The 26,578-nt window shown below is 38.0% G+C and overlaps 2 protein-coding genes across 4 annotated transcripts in view; one reads left to right on the top strand and one right to left on the bottom strand.

Moving 5' to 3' along the window:
- The window catches only part of SUPT3H (SPT3 homolog, SAGA and STAGA complex component), a 278,497-nt gene extending 260,795 nt beyond the window's left edge, over positions 1-17,702 (bottom strand). The window contains exons 1-3 of one of the 3 annotated variants that reach the window (XM_074895502.1): positions 17,481-17,702; positions 17,141-17,247; positions 7,556-7,650 (exon numbers count right to left, since the gene is read on the bottom strand). In XM_074895502.1, the coding sequence (XP_074751603.1) occupies positions 7,556-7,650 (95 nt within the window). In that variant the 5' untranslated portion in view covers positions 17,141-17,247; positions 17,481-17,702. Of the gene's footprint in view, positions 1-7,555; positions 7,651-17,140; positions 17,248-17,468 lie in introns of all 3 variants that reach the window. The other 2 variants (XM_074895503.1, XM_074895501.1) reach the window with 2 other exon arrangements.
- The window catches only part of RUNX2 (RUNX family transcription factor 2), a 222,619-nt gene that overhangs the window by 27,234 nt on the left and 168,807 nt on the right, over positions 1-26,578 (top strand). The gene's annotated exons all lie outside the window — the stretch shown is intronic.

Consider the following 26,578-nt stretch of genomic DNA (forward strand, 5'->3'; position numbering starts at 1 on the left):
GTCAATAGCATCAGAAAGATCAAAAATACCAGGTTAATCTTAGTAAGATGAAATAACACTAGCCATACAGAGACAAAGCCTAACTCACTTTCCCCCCATTTTTTTGGGGTACAGTGAAATACACACCATGCCCCAGTAAGTCAGTCACTAGCTATCAGCTTTACAAATTTCTCAAGGTATTTTGTGTTAGTTTTTGCAATTTAGTAATCTGTTTTAACAAATGGTGAGAGAGAAAATGGAAAAAAAAAAAAAAGAGGGTGGGAAATAGGGAGATGGAGGATATGAGCTTTGTATCTGCTATTACTTCTGTATAACCACCTGTAATTGTGATGCTTATAAGCTGAAAATTAACAAAGGCAAGCACATAATTATGATTGAGTTTTCCTTAGAGCACTGCAACTTCTTCACTAATAGCAATTGCATAGATCCACAAAATCAGTCAAAACAAGTTTCTAACTTGAAAAACAAAGTATCGCAGTAGGCATTGATAAAAAGAACATAAGCAAATAAAAGTGCTTTTTCCATGCTCTGATAACTCTGAACTGAAACAAAGATCTTGTTTAAATTTGCCTTTTCACATGAACTACTGAAAGAAACTTTTGTCACCAGAATTACCTTAGAGTTATAAGCATCTGAAAAAAACTTTTAAAAAATGGAATGCAAGTTACTCTTAACTCAAATGTATTGTCCATCCATACCCTTCTACACAGAAATGTTTAAGATGTTACTAATTTAGCTAATTCACCATCTTTACAGCAATAAATGTATCTCCAAACATACGCCTATGTATATACAGAAAAATATGATTGAATCATGACTTCTTCACCTGATGTAGCGTTCATTAAATTTAGGAAAGACCTTCTCTGAGGTTTTTTTGACACTGAAAGTATTCAGACAAGAATTTAGTCTCTGAAATGATTCTTCATCACTTTCCCAAACTGAAAGTTTGACTACTTCTTATTACCAAACTTCTTGTCCTACATTCAGCATGTGTGTTCTCAGTATTAATTGCTTATTCTACCACTGTTTGCTGGAGAAAGAGACACTGAAAAAATAGAACTGTCAGTAGATTGGTTCTGGATCATATGTAATCTTTACCTTAACTAAATATGTTAATTCAACAGAACAAAACAACCACTGTGTTAACAAACCTGAAGTCCTTAGCTTGGTTCTTACTTACTTGATTCTTGGGATGGATGGATAGATTGATAAGACAATGACACCAAATGCACATACACACCAGTCCATAAAAATGAAGTAGTAAAGGACAGAAGAAAAATTATTAATATTGAGAAAGCATTCAAATGCTTTAGTAACAGGGATCACAAATATCCCAAGAGTTGTGCAGACACGTCCAAGGACTCTTATTGAAATAAACATTTAAGAATTAGCTTCAACTCTTAAGAGTCTCTCACATAATTTGCTATGTTAAAAATAAGAAAAAAAATACTCTAAATACCCTATATATTTATAAATAAAAAGGGAATTAAGATCGCTGTTGCACACTAAGACAACAGTATCTTAAAGATGGGTATAACTTACAAACTGGAGAAAGCTGAAATGAGAGCTGTACTTGAAATAACTGAACTGACTTTCACTGTCTGGAAAGAAAATTAGTAGCAATACTAAATTTGAGATTATATCAATGGATACTATTATTTTAACACTAACAGCAAGTATAATTAGTAACCAGAAAGCCTTATGTACACCCAATAAAAACACTGTTTTCTCCACTACCTCCATCGTTAAATTTATCTTTGATTTTGGGTATGAAGCCTACCTTAAGAGCTGATTAAGAAACTAGGCTTGATTTATATTATATAAATATATTTAAGTTACATACAAAGAGGAGGAAAAAAGCAGCTTTTAATGCACTTAATTCAGAACGTTACCAGACACAATCTCGGCAGTTCAGTCTCTTGATTCTGTTTAAGTACTGTATTACCAAGCTGGTGATTCATGTTGTCACTTGAACTATGTATTTTTACAAAATTTTGATATCCGAAAAGCATACGGTTTAAGCAGATATTTAAAGTTTTCCTCCTACAACTACATCTTCACAGCTACTTCCCTGCACATCAAATTAATTCCAGTAACTTCAGGAAGACTTTACATGGCCCATCCGTGCATCCACACCGACACTCTTCAAGCTACAGGCTTCAACCCACAGGAACAACAAAAATAAATCAGTTCCTCACATATCTGCACTTTGCTCTGAATTAAACCTAATAGCATTTTCAACCAGCTTGCATTAGTGTGGAGGTATAGGCTACCATTACCAATGATGCTGCATGTGGAGGTACAGAAAAATGCAGTAGACGAAAGCCACACTATTTGATACAGAAGTTCAACTAACTAGTACTTTATTCAATATAATTCAAAGATTTATCATCAATTTGGAGCCAAATCTTACAAATGTTTAGCTGTCATAAAATTACTGAAACATGCGAAGTTAAACTCTGGGTCACCCACAAGATCAAGTTGTAGGGTGTAGGAAACTGAAGTGCTTGATTCATATTATTTTTAAATACATGTTTGCCATTGGAAAATTACACTCACACGATTTTTAGAAGTATTCTGCTGATAAACTAACCTTTTATATGGCCTCTGTTCCCTCTGTATGAGTTTTCAGGGGAAAAAAAACCACACTGAATCAATAAAAAACCAATTCTCAATTAACTTCAGATCATGGTAATTAGTATTTTTGTAAATAGTTAAAATCGCTTAGAAAAATCAAGATATTTTCCTAAGGGGGAAAAAAACCCCTCTGTCTTCATCTGCAAATTGTTCCACACAAGTGTTTAGAACACCACAGTTTCCAGAAATTCACTCTATAAGTAGTGCTTATATTACAAAACAGATAATCTCAACCAAATTATTAATTTTAATGGCTACTGTGAAATCATCATGGTTATGCATCTACTGGGCAGAACTATAACTTATGTGTAACTGACCTCAGGTTAGCAGTTTGTTTGGAAACCGGCTGTAGATCAGACAAATGAAGCTGTGTAAAAAAAACCTCAGCAAAATGCACTAGACATATTGAAAGCTTTTTTTTTAAAAATTATTAGCGCCTACTGTTTTAAGTTCTATGGTAACATAGTAAAATATCCTAATACAACCGGATATTTTGGGAGTCAAAGCAAAATCTACATAGCACTACATTCTTTTAAATGATTATAAGATCAATATCAGATAATTCCAAGGTCTTTACAATAAAAAGCCAAACATACCCGTGTAAAAGGTAGTACACTGTAAACTGATGTGTTTGGGTGATGTGTGACAATCTGATACTTTAACTCTGTATTCCTCTTAAGGTAATCAGCATATTTAATATCTATCACCATTTAATTTAATACTATCACCACATTTAATACTATCACCAGTTATACTTAATACTATTTACACAGACATTAGACATCCTACAGAACAGATTTTTTTTTTTCTGGCAAACACAAAAAATGTCTTCAAATCCAAGTAAATATTTTTAATATTCTTAATGAAAAGACAAAACCATTTTGTTACTGAATAAAATATATATATGTATACTATGAAGAACCTTTACACATTTTAAGACAGCTTTTCTACATTATTTTACGATTTCAAGACTCCTATGTATTTCCTGCCTTCTCAAATAAATCAGAAAAATATTTGTGAGTTTATCATAAAAACACAATTCCACAAAAAGATTCATCTCATTCCCTAATGCTGTGGTTCAAAAATAGATACAGCATATGTAACAGATGCAGCATGTGACTAACCTCCTCACCTTAAATGGGATTGCTCACAAGCTTAACATTACATACAAATTTTAGCATTTTGGGGAATCAAGCCCTAACTCAACACTTAAATGCTGCAAATATAAACCAATCAAAGATAACACCTTCAGATAATGAGGCACTGTTATTCACAGACTTCCAGATCTGGATTATAACAGGATTTGATATTCTACTTCAAAAAGATAATTTCTCTGCGTTCCTTCTGCCTTTAAGTCCCTAAAAACCAAAAGCCCATTTTTTTTTAACATCAGCACAAACTGCCAAATGCCATTCTGGATTAGCTCACAATAACCCTATATGATTTATTTCTCACAAATTCATCTTCTTGCTGCACATACTTTTTTGTTGAGAAAGGCAGCACAAGTTGAAGTTACTCTTCATATTACTCCATATGGTTGACAATATATAGGAAACAGGTGATCCTACACAACAATAACAAACTATGCAGAGATAGTTTCTATTTTCTTTCCTTTAATGAAGTTGTAACCTTTTTGCACTGTAATTTACTATTTCCCAAGATCTTAAGATGTCAGCATGGATTTGTTATAAATTGCATAAATGGGAGAATCTGTAACTTCCTAAATTATGTAGTTTATAAAAAAATGTCAGCTTCTGTCAGAGCCTGGAAAGTTCTTTTAAAGGGGTAACTTCATTTTGCAGTCCTGGCCAAAAGAAACAGCTGTCACTTTCTCCACATGGTTCATCTCTGACACTTTTATCATTTTAAAAGTCTCCTTTTCTTCCAGCAAACAATAAAAAAACGTAACTTTCCATGTGCTCATTATGGTCAAGGAATTCCTTCAGTTTCTACTGGTTTAATGAAACTGTGAAAGCTGTTACTCTAAAGCACAGAAGATCTGTTTGTGTAGTTTTCAAAGTATAACTGCACCAGTTCTGAAGCAAAAGGAAAATGTCTATTTCTTCCATTTATATGGCCAACAATAACTTCGACATTCTGACAGAATCATGTGTATACTGGCGGGGAGGGTAGTTTCAAAATACTTTATCAGGAAGCCCACAATTAAATAAAACGCAGGCTCCCCAGATACTGATCCAAATTGATGTACAGGCTTCTTTGACTCCAAACTTCACGGCTGCTCTTTTGTTTTTTAAACACAGTTATAGTTATTTTCTCCACCAAGAACAACATTCATATTTTCCAGTGTAGATGACTATAATAGATGTGAACAATAACTGAACAGAATTCTCTTGAAGGAGAGAACTAATATTTTTCTATCTGAAAAGAACTCCATACAACAAACCCACTGGGTTTGCAATGAAGTACTTACATACTTTAGAAGATTCAATGCACAGGAAACAATTTATTTCATTTACATTATACTGAAAAAGACTCCAGTGGAACGTACCTCATGTTCCATTTAACAATCTAGTAGTCTCTTAAGGATGTTTAACTGAAAACAAATTGCATCTTCTGCTTTTGGACAGGGAACTCTGTGTAGAATTTAACGGAGGCAAGTAATTCCTTTAATATTTACTGCCCATACAGCAAATCAAATCAGAAATTGGTACATGACACTGAAGGTAAATCTACGACACATGACAAAACCAGCAAGAAACAAGACAGCGTTATTCCCACCACCATTTAATCTGCTTAAAATCTTGTATCTCCTAAAAGTAGCAGCAAAGACCAGGGGAGGCTGTTAGCAACAGGTTGAGTGTGCAAGAGCAGCGAAGGTGGGGAACTTGGTACAAGACATGGAGAAGATTTACCATTTTTCTTATATAACATTGTCGTGTCCATAACCAAGACAAAACAAAAGGCAGTTCAAACTTAGTCTGAAGTGACCTAAACCACCTTTTTGCTCCTAAATGCACTCCTTCACAAGAACAAAAGTAGTAAAAACAAAGAGCATATTTAGTGTGATATAACAATACCAAAATGTTAAATATTTTCAATACATTAGAGAGCCAAATACAGATTTTATGCAGGTAAAGAATTATTATCTGTGGAGGCCTGAAATACTTTAACTGCTTTACAGCAGAAGGCAACTGGCAGAAAAAAAAAAAAGCAACAGACATTTATATGTATTTATATGTGTTTATAAATAAATAAATAGAAATATTCTTCCTATCTTAATCTTCACCTCTAACACAATGGAAAGAGGAAAGTAGAACGTTTCAGATAAGACTATCCAAAAATTTTAACTTGCATAAGGCAATATATTAAAAGCCACATGCAAACAAATTAATAGATATTCAACAATAAATGTCCTAGAGTAAAATGATCATAAGGACAGTGTCATGGTAACAGTCAGGACACACTCGTAATTTTAATAAATAAAATCCTCCTGTTTCAAAATGGAGTTATCTACCTATGGGTCAGAAGGTGGATGCCATAGCTATTTTGATTTACATATAGCTGATTTAAAAGTAATTAAAAAAAGAAGCAACACAGTAAAAAAAGCTATCAAATATTGTGTTTTCAATGATCTTGCCAAAGTAAAGATCAGTAGCCCAAAATTCCCAGTTTAGTTCATCTTTCTTTACCTCATCCTATCTTAAACAACATCCTGGACAGCCTTCCAGAGCTGAGACTTTAGTGAAAATAGTCAGTGATTACCACTGTCTTTTGAAACCATGTCCCAGTACTTTGTGACTAGCTCTCTCCATCTCATTTTCAACTCTGACAAATGAACACAGAGAAAAATCCTTTAAGATACTTTTGCAAGATTTCAGAAAGCAAAGCTTCTTTTTATGTGCAGCTGACCTCAGCAACTGGCAAACATGCATCCCCTACCCCCGCTCCATAAGTAACATTCACAATCTTTTTTTTTTTAATGTATGATTTAGACATGAGCTACTGTAATCTAGCTCGCTTGCTCTCTCTGCAGCCTTAGAGGTTAAATTTCTTTGAGCTCTAGGTTGAAATATTCTTTAAAGTGTTTGATAAATCAGGAGCACAAAACCACACAGAAACAAGCTTATTACTTCCCCCTCATCCCCATCCTGACAGTAAAGTGTCTTGAATACACATAGAAAGGGGAAAAAAATGCAGTATAGTGGCAGGTCAAACTTTCTGATGAATGTGTTGCAGGTCAAACTTTTTGATTAATGGGTTGCACTTCCACAAAATTAATATTTGCAGTCAGCCCAGTGTAGTAGGTTACCAGTCAAGATAAATACTTCTACAGAAGGAATCATTCCGATTAGGCAAGTATCTTTAAGACTGACAAAACCTTCCTGTTTAAATAACATCCAAGGTTTTAGAAGTTGTAAACTACACAGTCATACAATATCCCCGCTTGGCACTGGGTTTTTAAGATCTACTGTTAATTTACAGCAACAAATAACTTTTTAACAACTTTACTTCTTATCTGCCAAAACCCAGTTATTTACGAGTGTTCTGTATCTTAATTTCATCAGCAATATTATGATTGCAGCAGTGTACCTCTCTGTATTAACACTGAAAGATGTCAACACAAAGTATTTATTTAGATAAGTATATATGACAACAGGAAGCTTAGCATTCTTTGATGAAGGACTGAGAAATATAGGTCTCTAAAGACTTGTAAAGTAGTATTAAAAATGCATTTCTTTACTCAGCAGGATTTTCTCTTCTTTCAATAGAGGATGTATTTTCTATTTATCCAAGTCACTGCTGAATGTTTTATAAATCAGAAGTGAAACACTAACAGTTCCGTTACTAATATCTGCTCTTTTTTCCCCCCCATCACCCTTATATGCACATTCTAAGAAACCAGTTAAAAATGCATACAAACTGCAGATACTAGGAGATATTTTGACTTATTACTTACATCATACTTTGCAATTCAGGCGTAAAGCTTGTCGATTTTCTTCCACTGCTTGAAGAGGCAACTGTTGACATCGGGCTAGCCACAGTGCTGCTCATCTGAGGAAACAAAGACATAACAGCACTTACAACACTTTACTTAGATTTTATTTTAAAGAGAGCACATGTTCGTTTCACCCTAGTTATTCAAAAGGGAGGAAAAGCTATTTGGGATAGACTTAAATTTAAAAGCTCTGCATGCAAAAAAGAAGACTGAGACACTGTAGAAGAGTTGATGTTTACTGTAACTGAAGTATTGGAAACGTGCACTCTTTTTGAAAATACAACTTAGAGGTACCCTAGGAGCACCAGGGGAAAAGAGTTAACATAAACCCACTGTTATTCTGGAATACACGGTATTCACAGGCATCAGTATCTTGCTACCTGAAACATCTTCCTATATCCATCCTGCAGTATCCTAAGCACTAATGCATCCCATCCATACCATCTCCACTGAGACTGAGAAAAACAGAATCTCAGAAAAAGCCAGATAAAACTTGATGAGCACTGAGATCACAAGCTTCTTTTCCAAAACACCAGCTTTACATACACATATTACTTAAGTCTTTAAAACAGAAATATATTAGAAAGAGTGGGACCTGAACATCGTATTTGTATGACTGAAGGTATTATCTATACAAGATATTTTACAGCTTTTCTATACAAATTTCTCATTAAAAAACTCTAGACCAAACCCAGGAATTCTACTCTTATTCTGTGAAGTAATTGGCACATCTACATTTTTCTCTTAATTAAGGCATTTGACTTGCCTAAACAATTTCAATTTTTAAAATAATTTACTAAAAGACTGGAAAAAAAAAATCAAAAGCTATCTAATAATGGAAGACTCCATAAATATCTAAGAAGGAGTTTCATTTTTCCCTTCAAGAAATTTTCTTACAAAGAACCACACACACTATGTAAGTCTCCTGATAAACACAATATATTCCCACTACTTATCTTCCTCTTCTAGTTTGCTGCACACTAGTAACAGTTGAGTTGTACTGCTCATTTCTTGTAGTATTAGTAGTGGCAGTAGCAATGACAATGAAAACCATATGTTAATACAGCTTGCTCTGCTCCAAGACCTCTAAAGGGATCCTACCTTTCTCCACTTCAAACTTCTGAAGTTAAGATAGATTTCTTTTCTAAAAAGACAGTCTAAAAGCACATGACCAGATTTATGTTAAACACCATTAGAAGCATTAAAATCAAGCACAAATATTATGCGTTAATTTAAGAAAACTTGTAAGACTCTAAACATAATGTGTAAGATACCTTCAAAAAGTAACAAAAGAATTAGTGCTTTGAATGGCATAACAGCATATGGATGAGCAACAAAAATAAGTTTATGCATTTAGATGTAGAGTTTACTTTTTTTATTAATGCTTTCAAGTAGATTTTCATAGACTTCTGTTCATCTTCAAGCAGATTCTAATTTAAGTTCCCATCCTGCAAGCACTTAGGCACATGTGTAACTTTAATCACAAGTTTACTCCCACTAAAGTCTGATTTTAATCACGAGTAGTTACACACCAGGCTTAAGTGTTGGCAGGATACTGCCATAATCAACAGTTACCAAAGAGTCATATAATCTAAACAGTCAAATTACTGACTTTTAAAAAAACCACATATCTATAACATGAAAGAAGGTGACAGCGTTTCTAGGAAAGCTCTATGTACACATGGAAGGGAGAGAAGAGGAAGCTGAAATGGTACCCACATACCAGGAACAGCCCAAAGACTGGGAAATGTATACATATTTTACCATTCATTACTTGATTGGGATTAATTATTACTTTTAGTAGGTATATATTTATATCTAATACCACACTACCAATATTCTTAAGTATAAATTAATACACTGTAAATTCTGTATTTTGCCTGTACCCTAGAGAAAGCAGCCAGGGAAACACCTCAGTTAATACCTTCTAAAACAGCCATAGAAAAAAATCCAGAAACATATCAATCATATGTGCCTTAAAGTTTAAAAAAAGAATAACACACAAAGACCTAAGGTTTTTTTAAGTTGTTTGTTTGTTGTTTTTTTTTAACTAGCTATATCATTTAAAGCATATGGCTCTTTTATTTGAACATCCATAGCAGACCTTTTGCTTCATCAGTGAGGTTCTGTTCTTCTAACTTATAAAGAAATTCCCAAAAAACATGGAACACAATTGCACAGTTGCCTCCTCACACCATAAATATTTGTGATTCACGCATATCCTATTTTGGAGTAAAATCTTTTTAAGGTTCCTGCCCTCCAAGTGAACAAGAACAGTTTAATTAAAAAAACCTGAAGGGCTGTACATCTATGTAAGTACCAGTAGGTTTGAGAGCTGAAAGCTTATCAGCTACTGCTTCACCAAAAACTTGGTCTTCCTACTGCAACTGAATGATTTAACTTTCAAATCAAGCAGGTGTACAGCATTTTCTTGACATAAAAAAAAACCAGCAGCTTGTCAGGCTTTGTCAGACCCTTTATAATAATTACTTCCACAGCCCATGTTTTGTTTGATGGTTTAGATAATTAACTTCTTTACACATCAAAGTCCCATCGTCCGTATGTTCCATTTCCTTTCTTCCGGACATTAAAAAAAAAAAAATTATTCAAAAGAAGAAGCGCTCTCAAATCAATTTTCTTTAATAAGTAAAGCTAACATGGAACTGAAAAGCCTACTGTAATCTTCAATGGGTCAATACACTGTACTTGTTTTAGCTCCTAACTGAAATCCAGCTGTTTGCCATATCCTACAAAATTAATTCAGATGTTCGGATTAGGTCACAGATTATTTCAACATGCTGTATTTTAATCATGAACTCTCGTAAGGAGAAGATAACTTTTGATTAGCACTATTTGGACTAGTAATTACGAGTTCCTATCCAAACAGGTCCAGCTTTTACAAATTCTGTTCCCATAAGTAAAATACTGTAATCAAACATAAAATAAAAAATATACATTAAAAGGTATATATAATCATGAATATAAATATTTAAAAATCATCTACTGTAATCTCAGTGTCCTTTACATTAGAAAGTCACAACTGAAAACAGCACTTGTTCCATATTAATCAGCAGAACAAAGTTCTCAGTTGTGGGAAACAAATTCTAAGTAATTTCTTGTCAAGTTTAAACCAAACCTTCTCACTGAAGTAAGAGACCTGGACAAACTTTCAATTCATACCCCCTCTGAAATTACCAAGCACTACTAATTCACACTGATGCCTGTACAATCAACAAGTGATCTGTATAATCCATCTAATTTATTCAAGATCCAGTTGAGAGATGTACGAGAATTGAAATTCTACTGCTGCTAAAACCTGAATTTAATTTACAGGCTATACATTTAGCCCATCACTGTAAAGCACCAAATCTCCAAGATATTTCATATCATTTGCGATACACATACGCAGGCTTAAAATATATATATATATATATACACATACACACACGTCAACAACTCTGTCTTCTAAAATACAACTCAAATACTTTCACCAGCCACTACTGGCAAAATGTCACAGGAAGGTCTAAAGAGAAAGGTGCATCCAAAGAGTCGCTACAGAACAGTCCTCTGATACATCTGTGCAATAGTTGATATAAACTCAATCAGGAAGAGCAAACATTACTACAGATTCCACTTCTCACAGAAAAAAGGACATAACTCTAAGCTGGGTCAGTTTAAAAACAAAAGTGGATTCTCACAGCTTTTATCTGATGTCTCTGTTACAGGCTAAAGAAGGTGCAGAACTACCAAGAAAAACAGTGTCCCTGCATAAATCTTTAAGTAACACAGTAGAGTAGAATTTACTGTTATGATGGCTTAATGCATCAAACATACATCTAATGTGGTTACTGCATCAGTCCTCTTTTCTTGCCTTTCATAAATACATTTTGCATGTAACCTGAAACCATGCAAAAATTTAAAGACTGACATATTTTCATTTCTATAAAACCAAACAAAACAGGAAGGAAATAAAAGCCGAGATGACTATGAATTAACACAAAATTAAAACTAATGCTTTTGTTTTCACACACTCTACTTCAGAGTAATTAGATTAACCAGTCTGTTACCACTGAGTATTTTACTGCACGCATGGCCTCACCAGCAGACAAGAGAGTGTAAAAGAACAGCCTTCGAGGACTGGAGATGTTAAGAACTTAATTAACTACAGGAAATACAGGGTTCTGTTAGTGCACTTCTGAAAAACAAAAACATAACCATAAACCCCACTGAACACACACAAGACTGGCTAAGTGTTTGTTCAAAATTATAATAAATAAATAAAATAACCCAATAACCCATAACCAAATACTGTAGTACACATTGTTCTGCTGATCACCCACTCTCCCAGTAGCATGGAACAACTGAAAATTAAATCACTAAGTCCTTAAATTCTCCTGAGCTATTCAAGCAAGCTGGAAGTAGAAACATTCTGAAGTGTCTCAGATAAGCAGTGCAAGGATGACCTTGATTTTAAAACAAATAAGTGATTCAAAGTGTATAATCAAACCCCTTTATCATCCACTAAACTGTTCACATCCAAAAGAAATCAGCTTCTTGTGCAACAGTTAAGAAAGGGCTTTGCTTATAGGCAATAAGATTAATAACTTCCATATTCTCTAAACATAGCCTCTTAAAAGCCAAGCAGATAAAGCAAAGGCACAAACTTTCAAGGAACAGCCAGACCAAATCCAGGATTAGAAGCAATCTGTGGGCAGGCAGTGATACATCTGCATCAGGTCTGCACACAATCATATTGTTCAAAGCTAGGGATGCAATCTCAGCTTGCTTTCATTTTTTTAATTAATTAACCAACTATCACAAAGTGGAATGCATGTGCTATTCACGCTAAGGATAACACATCACATCTGCTTCTGCTGCTTGCATTTATTACCTGATAGACTAGATGGTTACGATAGTTTTATTTTAAAGTGAATACCAGAAAAGAAATATTCATCTTATAGCTGTCAATGCACAGCCCAGCTTTCACCACCCAGACAAATAACCATCTCATCTTTAACCATGACACTCCTTCTTGGAACGAAACATGCTTGGGAAGCCCACACGAATACAAGAAATACAAGTGAACATCATTTCTCCCTTTTCATCTATAAGGCAATCCAGTCATTCATTCCCATTTAGAAGTTAGAGAAGAAACATACATGTCTGGTAACAATGGGTAAAACAAATTTTCAAATAAATGTAGGCAAAGGTTTTGGTTCAAAGAATAAAATGCATCTTATTGATTTTATCTTTAAAACTGTCCTGTTCAACATCCCTGGAGATAAAATAATCCTTAATGGTCATTTCTACACCTCATAAGGCAGTATCTTTGCGCATTAATTTTACCAAAGACCTTAAATGAAAGCAGTAAACAAGCAGAACTCTCTCACTGACTATGCAGGGGGAAAAAAAAGTCACTAACCAACTACAGACTAAAGCATAACCTCCTGACTTTATTCTGTGTAACAACCGCTGTATTTTACTTGAAATTACTCTGCTTGTCTTGGTGTTTTAAGCTATTATTTGTCCAACCATGGGTTAAGACATGACGGTTATTTAAGCCCCTTCTGGAAGGGAGCACAGAATGATGTGGACTACTGCAAGAATATTAATACACAGATGTGACTATTTTATTTGAGACTGAGAAACATACAGAATAATCATCTTACAGGAGAGGTATGCCTCCACATCTGGAGATGTTTACAAACACTTCTCTTAGAGTTTCTAACTCAAGTCTAATCAGAGCTCTGAAGTGAGCCCCAGAAGTGATTATTTTTAACCAAGAAAGCAGGGAAAATGAACATAATGTATATGCCCACTTCCCTCAAAAATGAATGGGCAGCACTTTCTGCAGAACTCCATGCCATATTTGGCAGTTAATGGCACTGCAAATTAAGTCCCAATGACTTTTTTCTTCCTTCCTAAAAATGCTTTAGCAAAACAGGGTAAAGACCAGACAACCTGGAACTAAGAGCAAAGTTTCCACAGCTTCCAGAATCTGGCTACTGTAACCTACTTTGGAATTGCAATTACTTTTTCAAAATGCATTATTTTAGTAGCATTCTGAATCTCCCATACCAATTATTTAGTAATTGTATAGACATGCAATCTAGCGCCATGACCTTCCTGCAGTAACTACTGACAATTTTCAGAGAATATAAGGTGTGCTTGCAAGTCCTGTGACAAAAAATGGCTTCAAGTCATTAGGAACTTACATACTTGACTCCAGGATGCAAGGACGAACAGATCCCAAACTGTAACTTACTCAGTATTTTGCTTTTTCTGAAGACATCCCTGTATGAATACGCAGATGTCAAGTTAGTTCTGCCAGTATGCTTTACTGCTCAATTGCCAACAAGCAAATCCATTAGACATCATGGTTCCCATCCACCTTTAGTTCCATCCAAATCGTAGGTTTTGCTAATGCAGCTGGATTCTCTGTAAAGCACAGGCAAGTTTACCCCTTCTTACTATCAGCTTTACACTGTACTTTCCTGGGTATAATTTCTCTCTAGGCCTTCACCTGCCTGCATTTGTTCACCTGCTTTCAAGATGATATTATCTTTCCAACCTATCACACTGATCACATCAGCCCTCCTCCTTCCATATCACCCTGAGCTCTGTTTAGTTCACTATTTGAAATACAACTAAAATAATTTCATAATATAGTTCCACACTGACATTAATTGAACATTCTGGCATATCAGGAATTTCATACTTTGCCCTGTTGCTGCCCTCAAGTTAGGGCATCAATGTACATATCAAAAATTGCCAATCAAGAATGACTAGCTAAATACATAACTGAGATTGTAAGAATTTTCTCCAATTCTTATTGCTGAACCGTTCCTCTCCTTTCTGAAACCACTGCTTGCCATCGTAAGTCTGAATTCTCTAGAGCAGAACATGTCTACCTCTATTGTTGCTTATCTGCACAACACTAATACAAGGAAAACTACGGGAAAAACAGCCATGACTTTAATATAAGTTATCACCATAAAATTAGCTCTGAAGAAGTAGGTCTAACAATAAGTTAGTAATATTCAGGACACCAACCCCTTTCAGAGATCTCAAGGTCACAGGTGATGTCCAACAGGTCTCCGCTAAAATGTAATCTTGTTTATTTGAAAATACACATTTTTCTTCACTACTTAATCACACAATTTTTAAAAGCACTTAACACTGGAGAGCTGTATTGGTAATTCTTATGACTGACCTGAGACACACTAGCAAGTTAGGACAATATCTAGGTGCTTCAAATCCCCTCTTTCATACAAGCTCTTGGCCTCTTTTTACCATTACTGTTACTTCTTCTATGACAGTTTAAGGAGCTGTGTGAACTAGAAACTTTGCAGCTGACTCTGTGCTTGTCTGATTGTAATCAAACATAATACTTCAAAAGGATGCAAAATACAGGGGTAAAGAAAAGCCAGATTATTTATAAATTTATTATGCATTAGCTTGCAAATGAACACTTACTAAGATTACTTCAAATTAATAATGTTTACATGTATCACTACAAATGCCAATTATCTGAAACACAGATTACAAATCAAATCAGTATCATTTTCAGTACCTTTGACATGCAGTTTTCTGATCAGCTCCAGATAAACTCATAACTGAGTCACTACTGCCTGGTTCCATGAGAACATAGGCCTAACTAGTTTACTTTTCTTTACATACTTTGTGCATCTACACATTTGGATATTTCACAATTACAACAAGTACATCAACTCAATTAGTTTCTATGGTATAATTACACTGCTTGGGTTTGGCCTCATGCCTTAGAACACCCTTGCAATAATGACCTAGAAAGACACTGTCTAGCTGGTCTCATTGCTTGAGGGCATCGCATCAGAATGGCAGTAACAACATGAACAATGTTCAGTGTTGCTCTAGACTATTACGTGTAAGTAATTCTTAAAACACTTGTAGCTTACCAAATTACAGCTTGCTTATGCTGACAAGTGACTAATTGACTAATCAAATTTCAGACAGCTCCATTCTATGTTATTCAGAATTGAACCCATGAGAGTAATTCAGCTGCTTATGACACTCAGAGGCTTAGTAAATAATCTAAAGGCTACTGAATCCTGTTAAACCTTAAGCACTGTTTCCAAATACAGGTATTTGCAAATCACAAATAAAATGCCAGTAAAGCATAAAAGGATTTCTAGTTTACTTCTCAGAGACATGACTTTGATTTTTTCCTCCTGCCTTTTTTGCATACTCTGGTTAGAACTTAAGCTTTTCTTCAGAATCACCACAGCTAAGAATTTCTTTATCTAAATGAAAACTAACATTTTCACGCTTTCATAAGGCTCACAGAGATGGGGCTTTTGTAAAAGCTTAAATACTGTTACAGTTGGAAATGCTACTGTTAACATCAGTATTCCCATCTAGACAGCAACAATACGCAGGACAAAAAGGAACCAAAATAAAATAAAATCTGATTTGCATATTAGTAACATGCAAATACGAGCCTGTGCAAAATCCACCAAAGTTAACCAAAAGACTGACACTGCCTTCCATGCCTCTTGAATCTGGCCAACAATGAATAAAGATATGCAAAAAGGGAGAAAGGGAGAGTGCACTGCACCCTGCCAAATAAGCCAAAGGGAAAGAGAGGCCTGTACCAAGAAAGAGAATGATGTGGGAGTTAGATCAAAGACTTCAAAAGAAAATTTAAGCATATCACCAACACCACTGCAAACCTTGAAAGAGATTCACTCTTAGGAAATCAAGTCTTGCAATAAATCATTAATACTGTACAGCAAAGTTGGTTGTCCGCAACGTCAGGTTCTTACCTCCCCTTCACATGCAGAGTATATTTTGCATGTATATTGTGCTTTGCATTCATAGACTGCAAAGCATTCATTTGTATAATTTCGAGGAACTTACAAGCAGTTGATCTGTACATAAGACATATAAAAATACTGTTAGTAAGTGGCAAAACCACTTAAAACCTACACAGAGAAGTATTTTTCTGGACTAGCCGTTATTCCTAGGCTTTTAGCGTTTACCAGTAACTTCTGTAAGGACTAATAATTTCTATATGGAATATTACAGGATTCCTATTTATAAACCACCACCCCTGTTTGTGCACAATAAATAAAATCTACTTCCTCCAGAGAAAACTTACAAACTACTGACATTACACAGCATCAGAGCAACAAGCAGAAATTAACAACACCCGACAATACATGGCATACTGCAGGCCAAGGCCTGGCCACCATCACAAAATGTTAAGTCCACACTTTAAGAAAAAAAGTTCTAGAAACACCTTCAAGGTTAGCTGCAAGACAACAGAACGAACAGGGCAGGGCCCAACACGTGTAACCACACCACAGGCCACAAGAAAACCCACGCAAGAGTCAAACGCAGGGAAAGCTGCTCGCTCTGACCTCCCGACAGCGAGCAACCCCAGGTCTCGCGCTTCCACCCAAAACCATGGTCAGGAGGCTGGGAGCGAGCTGGCAGCCAGGCGCCAGGCAGCATCGCTGCCTGGGTCAAAGGCAGGGCCGCTTCTCAGCGTCTTGGCTTCGATACCAGAGCAGATGGCTTTAGGCGGAGAAGCCCCTTCCCAAGGCTGCCGGCCACACACCCCCACGGCCGTTACGCTTCGCACGCTGCTGCTCGCATCTGGCCAGCGCGACCTACGAAACGCAAAATCGCGAACATAGACGGAGTTAGCAGAAGCCCCCCCGCGCCCACAGGCACCCCCCGCCGCCCCCTCCCGCCAAGCAGTGCTTCACAGGTAGCGCTGACAGGAATCCGCGAGGTTAATATTTCTCGAAGGCCCCAAAAAATGAGCAGCCTTGCTAAGTTAGTTAGCAGCAACACATTGTCTAATTGCGGGCCCTCGCTGGTGACTCACTTAAAGGCTCACCCCGGGGATGGATGGATGGATGGATGAGGAGGAGGAGGAGGCTGAGATGTGCAGGGGAGGAAGGAAGGAAGGAGGGTAGGAGCAGCCTGGCGTGGTGGTGCCCAGTTCCCCCCACCCCGTGTGCGGCTATCCGAGAAGGGAAAGCGAGTGGCAGGAACTGAGCCTCGTCCCTTCCCCCCCACGCGCTGCCTGGACCGAGGCACGAAATAAGGGGGACGAAAAACGGCGGCCTCGCTCCCCCCCGCCCCGGTTCGGGCCCCCCCCGCCGCCACAGCAGCTGCGGCTCCGGCGCTGAGGCGCACAAGGCTGCGAGGGGGGGCAAAATGGCGCCGCCCGCGACGGGGAGGGGCCGGTTCCGCCACACACCGGCCGCGACGCGCCGCCGCCTCCATCTGCTGTGTGGCGGCCGCCGCCTCCCAGGGCGAGGGGTGGAGCCGGGCCGGGGCGGGACTCGCCGCCGCTTCCTCCCCGCCGCCGCCGCTGCCGCCGCTTCCCTCAGCCCGCCGCGGGACCGCGGTGCCCGGGCCGCCTCCCGCAGGTGCAGGCTGGCGGCTGAGGGGAGCCCGGCGCGGCCGTGGCATGCCCCTTCCCCCTCGACGCCGGGAGCCGCTGGGGGGGGGCGGTAGGAGGCTTCAGGGCTGCTCCGGGTGCTAAAAACCGGGTAGGGCTTGGGGAGAGGGGGCTGGCTCCCCCCTAGCAGGGGCTGTGCGCGTTTACACAGGTGTCTGGCCTCGGTGCAGGTACCAGCGCACCCTCGGCTCTGCAGCACTGTGGAGGTGTTTGAAAATAGTACAGTGCCTTCTCCTCACTGCGTAAAACAACTAATCTGTGTACCTTGTGGATGCTTACCACAGCTAGTTAGTTGCGCTACTAGCTAGGATGTGGAATACCAGTGGATGCTTACCACAGCTAGTAGTTGCACTACTTTAGGCACACGATGGTTCAAAGCTGTGCCGGGGAGGGTGAGACTGGACATTAGGAAGCATTTCTTTACTGGGAGGATGGTCAAACACTGGAACAGGCTTCCTGGAGAGGTGCTCGATGCCCCAAGCCTGCCAGTGTTTAAGGACAGAGCCCTTAACAACATGCTTCAACTTTTCGTCCGCCCTGAGTTGGTCAGGCAGTTGGACTAGATGGTCATTGTAGGTCCCTTCCAACTGAAATAGTCTATTCTATACCCGGGTGGTTAAAGGCATTGGGGTGGTGAAACACCTTCCATCTATAAGCAGAATCACATTCCTGGCAGTGGTGGCTTTCCTCTTCCTGTGTCCTGTCAGCTCAACAAGTTGATGGAGAAGGGCATGACTAGGCAGGCCGGAGCATTTAACCTACCTTTCCTTGCTTCTTTTAACCTTTGCTTTCTTCAACACTGCCTAACTGTAGGGGTTTGTGAGTTCGGTTTGATCATTCCACTCATTTGCAAGTACACACGCAGGTTTGTTAGGAGACAGGCTGATTTGTACCATGGTATAAACTGGAATGCATAAATATGACCAACAAAGGTAAATGGAATTAACTGTTAGTGCTTTCTTCACCACCAAAACCCTTGCTTTTCTTGAAGGGTTGCAGGGTGTACAAGTTCCAAAGTTACAGTCTATCTTTTTCTTGGTCCTCAGTCCATCTTTAATTCAAGTTCTTGCCTGCACTCTGAACAGGATCCATATTATTTCTATTAGGATTCATTCTAAGAAGCTGACAGCTTAGAGACTTCATAATTTTATGTACATCTTAGCATTTTACTTCTCTTTTTTTGAGGGATAAGAAAAAGTAGAAGAAAGCTCTGGCAACCACTGCAATGATCTTAACACTCTAGGGGCCATCTGAATTCCAGTTGATTATAAAGTCATCTTATTTCCTGCCTTTTTCCTTTAGCGTCCTTCTGCTACTCTTTTTTTTTTTTTTTTTTTTGGCTACCATTCACTCGCCATCCTTCTTACTACTTCATATAAACACCCTATCAGTCCCTCTGCATTGCTTCCTTCCCATTCCCACCTCCCACATCAGCTTCAGAAAGACGAGGCGATTCTGCTGCTCGCTGCCGAGTGCTGCCAGCCTCTGTCCCTCCCTTCTGCTGTTGCTTACGATTATGAAAGTAAAGCCAATACCCACCCAAGCGCTGACAGCAACAGGGCAAAACACCAAGCAGCTAAGATAATATCCTCGAGAATCAGAGGCCTCATGCTGCTGATTCTTTCCTGCACAGCAAAGTCTGGTTATTACTGCAAGGAAGATGCTCTGAACCGTTCCTTCCTTCTGTACGTTTTAAGACACCTGGGCACCCCCAGCCAAAGCAGGATTATTGATAAGTGTGTTCCTGGCCAAAAGGAGAATCAAAGCATTCTGTCAATTATGAAAGGAACTGCAGTCTTCCTTGAGGTGACTCAAGTTTTTAGCCAAATTCTGTGATTTGCCAAAACCTTAAACTGAGGAAGGAAAGGCAGCATATTGCTGCTATTTCTATGGTGTGTGCCATGCATATCTTCATGTGTATCACAATTGGTAGGACAGATATGAAAACATAGAAAATAGAGAAATTACTATGCCAGTTCTTCATGGTAATCTTAATAAGGGAATTACTGGGATGATGTGGTTGAGCATGTCCAGTGTGAACTACGTAACTTCCAGGAGCTTGGATAGAGGCAATGTGACTTGGTGAGGTCCCTGAAAAAGCACTGACAGAACATTTTCTGATAAATTTTGTTGCTCTGCAAAATCCTTCTGCCCACAGTGAGAGGTTACCAGTTCAGAATTGATTGAAGTTACTGCCCAATGATGAGCTGGGCTGATGAAATGGCATTCCCCCTGTTGCCACTTCTAGGGGTGATAACTCCTGGCAGAACAATTGAGCAAGACAGATACCTGCTGACTATGAAATCTTAAATCAATAAAAATAAAATTATTAGAAGGCAGGAGTAAAGAGGACTGAGGAACACAATGTCCCTTCTTGTACTGTGCCTTTGTGTAGCTGATAAAAGTGCAGTGGCTGCTCCCTATTCGAGTCTGAATTCTTAGTAAACTTCACAGAGAGGGAAAAAAAAAAAAAACTGATCAAGTTTTTGTTATGCATTACAAAGAACCAAAAAAGGGCACATACAAAATTATTTTCCCTTTTTGGGTTACCTTTCAGATTGTAAGGTCATTATAAACTGTCTCAGCACTTTTACAAACTGGAGTCGGATCAAACCATAATGCTTACAAAGTTTCACTTTGAATAGGCCTGATTTTCTGTCATTTGTTTTCACTTTTTATTTCTCTGCAGAACATAAAAAGTCAGAAAAAGATTTTATTTTCCCCTACATAGCATGTAATTTACATCAATCATCCCAGGAGGTCAGTACCACTGGGGTGTCATTTAAATACAATGAATATAAAGTAATGAAGCTCTTGCTGGAGTGGATGGCCACAATTCTCGGAGAAAGAGAGAGAGTTTCCAAAGCATGTGGAGAAAACACAACGGGAGACCGAGTGAATTCATCACACCACAAAAATGTCTCCATCCTGTCGACAAAGTCATTAAAGGAAAATGAACCATTGTTACTCTAGATGCTTGCATTCCTTTGGCATAATAACCTCAGTATAGAAGCATTGGTGCAAAGAGAATTTGCACACACAAGAGAAAAAAATAATTAATCTATTTAAAAAAAAAAAAATCTAGATTATGTAATGAAAGAAATCCTCCATGCTCCAAAGAAGAGACGGAGCCTCTGCAGAAGCCACAACTAATAAGGAACCGTATGCAGTGGTACAGGGTGGTTTCTTTTCCTCCTGCCAACAAGTCAAAGTAAATGCCAACATGGACAATTCTTTTCGGATAACCCACAAATGATGTTCTCCTTTAATTACATGAGTGTTTCTACCCTTTGCTGATCCATGGCCATCCTGGTTTTTAAGATCCCTTGTTGAGATTTCCCCAGTGACATTTCCCTCTTCATATTCATTTACTTCCAATAATTTTTTTCAGTCTACATTAAAGCAATCTGTGAGGAATGCAGGGATTAGAAAAGTTTGCTGTGTCCAATTTTATTTCTTTGGCAAAGGGTGTCCAAATAAGAGAACATGTCACATGCATACAGTAAATCATAGCATATACCAATTTCAGAAAATAGATTGTACTTCTGTGGATCTCCCTCAAGGAAATACCACTTTTAAGCAAACCACCATGCAACCTCTGGTAAAAAAGGTAGCATTAGAAAGCTGCAGCAGAAATCCCTCCCTTTATTATAAATTATTCCATGGTATGGCAAAGTCCTGTTTGCTATATGAATTAAAACAGAAGCATGCTAATTAAATTATCACCTTTATTGTCAAAAACTGTATAGGAATGTATTACATAGAAATACATAGATTACATTCATTATTTGTTTAATACAAAAGCACTGCATTCATTTAAGCAAACACTGAAAGGGAAATCTGCCCTTCATTTATTTTTAGCAACTGCACTGGAACAGGGCTCCTACTCAAAAATGAGCAGAGTGCTACTGTGGAAACACATGCCAGCAAACAGCAAATCGTACCTGTTAATTACAACAAATACACTCAGACAACAGCAAGCATGCTATTTATCCATCATTTACAGCCACTGAAGTGTACGGAAGTGAACTGGTTTCCTGGCAAATGTCCCAATTAATTGGGCGTGCTATTAGGGTGCTGATTAAAGTGTACTCTGCAATATAATAGCCAAGTATGAAGTTGCCAACTCTTATTCACTCCTGGCTCATATGGATGAAAGCAGGAGAGTAGACTAGCACGATATGAAAATAATGATGTTTTCTGTGCCAAAATGGATTTAAGGCAATTCCACCTGGAGAAACAGAATTAGGCTGCACCATGATCTTAAAGATAGAAGTTTGTGTGGGTAATCCAGTTGTGACCAAGAGCTTCAATCTGTAATAGTCATTTTGCACAGGTATTAACACTCCTCTCAGAAGCCAACACCACAGGCACACCCTTAAGCAAGCAGCATACAAATGAAAGAGAAAATACGATAAAAGCAGAGTTTTGTTCCTAACTGATGAGTCAATTCACTTGAAGAAAAACTACTCAGGGGAGTCCTTTTCCCAGCCACCAATGCCTTCAGCCTCTCCAATCAACCGCTCTAACTAAGACTATAGCTTAAACGATGCTAGTTTGTTGTACACTATTCAAAACCATGGCTTCCACAAATGAGGTTGGGAGTTTCCACACACAATCAAGGGAACTTATGCTAATAATTGTATATATTATCTACAATAACGCTTGAGGTTTGATCTCAACCAAGATAACCACCAGAGCAAACCAAAATCATGATTTGTACCAGCAAAGAATTTCTTGGTCCCAGATCATTCTTAACTTACCTTGTTAGTGCTGATGCAAGACCTGAACAGAAGGCCCAACTGGCCATAATTATTAATGAACTTACAAGTCTGCACATGTTTTTGTTCCTACAATCGTCACAGCATTTTGGCAACATCCTGCATTGCATCTCTATAGCCAGAGATACTCAAGGGTGACCTCTGTGATTAGAGAGCTCCAGCCAAAAGGCTTTAACAACAGAAATTACGTTTGAATGAAGAGTCTTCCTTATGAAGCTGACTCTGCCAAAAAAACATGTAGCTCTGATAAAAGCACCCTGGCAGTATGCTGAATGTTCTGGTCACCTAAAAATGAGACCAGTAAAGAGGAGGCAAAGCTCCAATTCTCCCAAGCAAGGGAAAGAGCCAACACTAGTAGCCAGAGACTCCTCTAACTAGGCAGCAGGTAGCAGCTTTAGCCAAACATTGCCTGAATGGATCTCAAGGAACTCACTGAAGCAAAACCACATCAAGAGAGATTCATCACCCGTGTAATCACACCTCCCCATTACTCTTGCTCTCCTGCCTGCCACTGTTTAACTGAAATCACCGTACTGCACAAAATGCACAACCAGAGTAGCTTAACCCTGGCTAGAGCAAAACCATAGTGACTACTGGAATAACAGGATATATTCTGGCAATTATGGTATCTGGAGTAGGTTTCAACTTCAGGTGCAGTCATCTAAAATTAGGCGTGTACATGTGGGCTGTGCTTAGGTATTATAGTCAGTGGAAACTCAGTCAGCATGGTCAGTGCAGGCCAGAGACCAGTTCATCTGGAAGCAGACACCTATGTTTGGTCATTAGACTTGCTCTCTAGAAGCCACTGACTGCATCTGCTAGGGTTGAGTTTAGCTATGTTGAGTACCCTGGGCTATGTTTTCTGCTCTCCATCTGCCTTTCCAAAGAGCAAAGGGCCTCATGTAGGTCCTGACTCATATGTGTCAGCCCCATGGTGATTTCTTAGGTAGCCCAAGGCATAGGTATTGGCACTAGAGACTTAATTTTAGGCAAGTGAATTGAGCCTTAGATCACTACTGAGTATAATGGGAGCTTAAACAGCTAGCTTAAATATAAACGTTTACATTGTAGACAACCAAATTTAGGTGTCTGAACCTGGAATTCAGCTCTCCTCTAGCTGTCATCTGTCCAAGGAAAATAACATGTCTATATAGTTATTGTTTACTTATATTAGATATACTAATTGGAGTATTATGTTGCTTGAAGAAAATTTGCGGGATTCTGAATCCTTTGTATCCTTAACAAAAATACATCTGGGGTCATTTTGCCATGGAGAGCAGGTGGGATCCTCAGGTTAACCATTTCCAAATGACATGTTTAGGTTATTACGGACTCCTGTCATAAGCCTTTGACAGATAAGTGAGAATTAGCCAGAACATTAAGCTTTCCTCTGCAGAGAAAATATAAGCACAAGACATTAGTTCTTTTTGGATTGCATATTAATATAATGAAAGTTTCCAGAATCAGTCCATTCAAAACAGTAATTTCTTGAAATATAGGAATAGTGCCAGGAATTCGCATCAAATTACTCCCGGACTGCAGAATAAATAACATCAGCCACAGGTTGCTAAGGATTTAATTTCCTCAATGTTCTGAAACAAATTCATGTTATTTGACCATGCAGAGCAGGTAGAATGCTGAGTTTATGGTTCCCCAAAACTTTTTATCCCTTAATGTGGGTGCCCAGTGGTGGTAATCTGTGTACATTAGATACGAGATACAAATGTATCAGAGAAGCTTTTTTTCCTCTGACTAAATGTTTAAATATTTAGGGCCAAATTCCACTGCTAAACATATGAACACAGCTCTCTTTGAGTTCATTGGAGTTGTGCGTGTGTATCTAAGAGCAGAACTTGGACCTTATATTTTAGATTTTAGCACTAAGCTTCCAATGTAAAATAACGTGTGATCTGTAACACACAGGAAAGCAGTAAGACCTAGTTTTAAAGGAAGGGTACAATTACATGTTTCTGTCTTTCTTTTGGATAAGAAGCACTGCTTTCCACAGAGCTCCTGAGAATATTCTTACCTCTTCTCTAGACAGTCTTCTTTTGTATAAGGTGCTTCTCTGGCAGCTTTGGATATTTCTGTAGCTGGGAAACAGAGTAGGATACTTTTTTATTTCTTTGCTACTTCTCTCCAACTTCCATTCTGCCAGTGTCAACTTAGCATCATGATGGAAAATACAGAAGGATTTTAAAATACTCTCAGACTAATGAACTAGGTACATTTTTAAAATTATTAAAAAGCTAAGATGTTGATTTTAAACTATGGGCAATGTGTTCAGATCAGCCAAAGGACATATCCAGGCACTCTTTCCAATGAACCAATACTACAACTGGGATCAGCTAAAGCATTTTTACTGGGAATCGCTGCAGAGTTCCAATACAGAACTCTTGAATCTGGAAAGATTCTTTCCCTATTCTCCCTCTGTTACAAAGTATTTGTAAAGTATCTGGACTCTTGAGTGTCCATTTTATTTATAAGTCTCACATTCACCTAACATCCAGGGCCAGGAAACACAAAGAATGACTGCATGGTACTTGTGCACTATTGTGTGAATGCCACAGGACATGCAGTCGGATAGAAGCCTGTACCCATGCCAAAAAAAAGGGACAATGCCAAAAAAAAAAAAAAAATCCCCTGAGTATAAGTGCAGTGACTGACTACTCCGAAATATCTCTGGGTTTTCAAAATTCCTCAAAAATTACTTTCTCCCATTTAATATAGCTCTGGATTTTATCATTATCAAAAAAATACTCTGACTGTTATCAACTCTGTGAGCATACTGAACAGTTCATATATTTTAGTGGGTTTTGTGAAAGGGTCTTGTTGGGGATTAAAGTTTTTGAGGGATGGAAGGCTTGTGGAAGATTTCTTATGAAGTTTGCTGTCTACTTTAGATTCTTTTTCTGTGGTAATATGCTAATGCTAATGGCATCCAGCACAGTAGAGAAAGATCTTGCACAGTTTTAAAAGTTTTACAGATGCAATTACAAGTGAGAGTGAGCTGCTAGCTTCCTTTAGTCTTTTCTAAATTCTTCACAGATAGATAGATTGACAGACAGACAGACAGATTAAACATTAATCCTTCTAAAAAATGTTGTTCCATTTGTGGCCAAAATAGTATTTTATGGCATTCATTGCAAAGGTCAACTAGAAGTTGTTCCATACGAAACAGCATCTTTTATCAAGCTGAAAATAACTTCTGCTTCAGTTTCCTTCCCCATACATTATCTTACTCTTTGTGCAAGTGCAAAAATAAATACCATAGAAGAAGAAAACTGCTACAATCCACTTTTATGATGCTTCCGTAGAGCTGGTCAATTATTAGCAGACATTTTATGAAACAGAGATACCTGGTCCAGTCTGGTTTGGCAAAATAGTTTCTTAAGCTTTTTCATATAAGAGCATGAAAGAACACATAGTCTGTGAAGGGGTTGCAAGATTTGGTATTATGTATTATGTCATTAGCTTCATGTGATGAGAGTAATGATCACTTGCTTACAACATGGGTATTTTCATCCATTAACTGTTCTATGTAAGTCAACTCTTCTTTAAGTTACACTACACAACCTTAAAAATCCTCCAGTTTTGACAATTGGCTTGTGGCCCTGAATCCCAAATTTATGTAGATGATAATGTATTAAAAATCCTGTTCATCATCTGACATCCTGAAACTGTAAGTCAGCATTGAAAGTTACAGTCCATGCCAACATCGCAGACTTTGCACTATCCCAAGTTTAC

Source organism: Athene noctua, chromosome 1, assembly GCF_965140245.1.
Source record: "Athene noctua chromosome 1, bAthNoc1.hap1.1, whole genome shotgun sequence".
Taxonomy (NCBI): domain Eukaryota; kingdom Metazoa; phylum Chordata; class Aves; order Strigiformes; family Strigidae; genus Athene; species Athene noctua.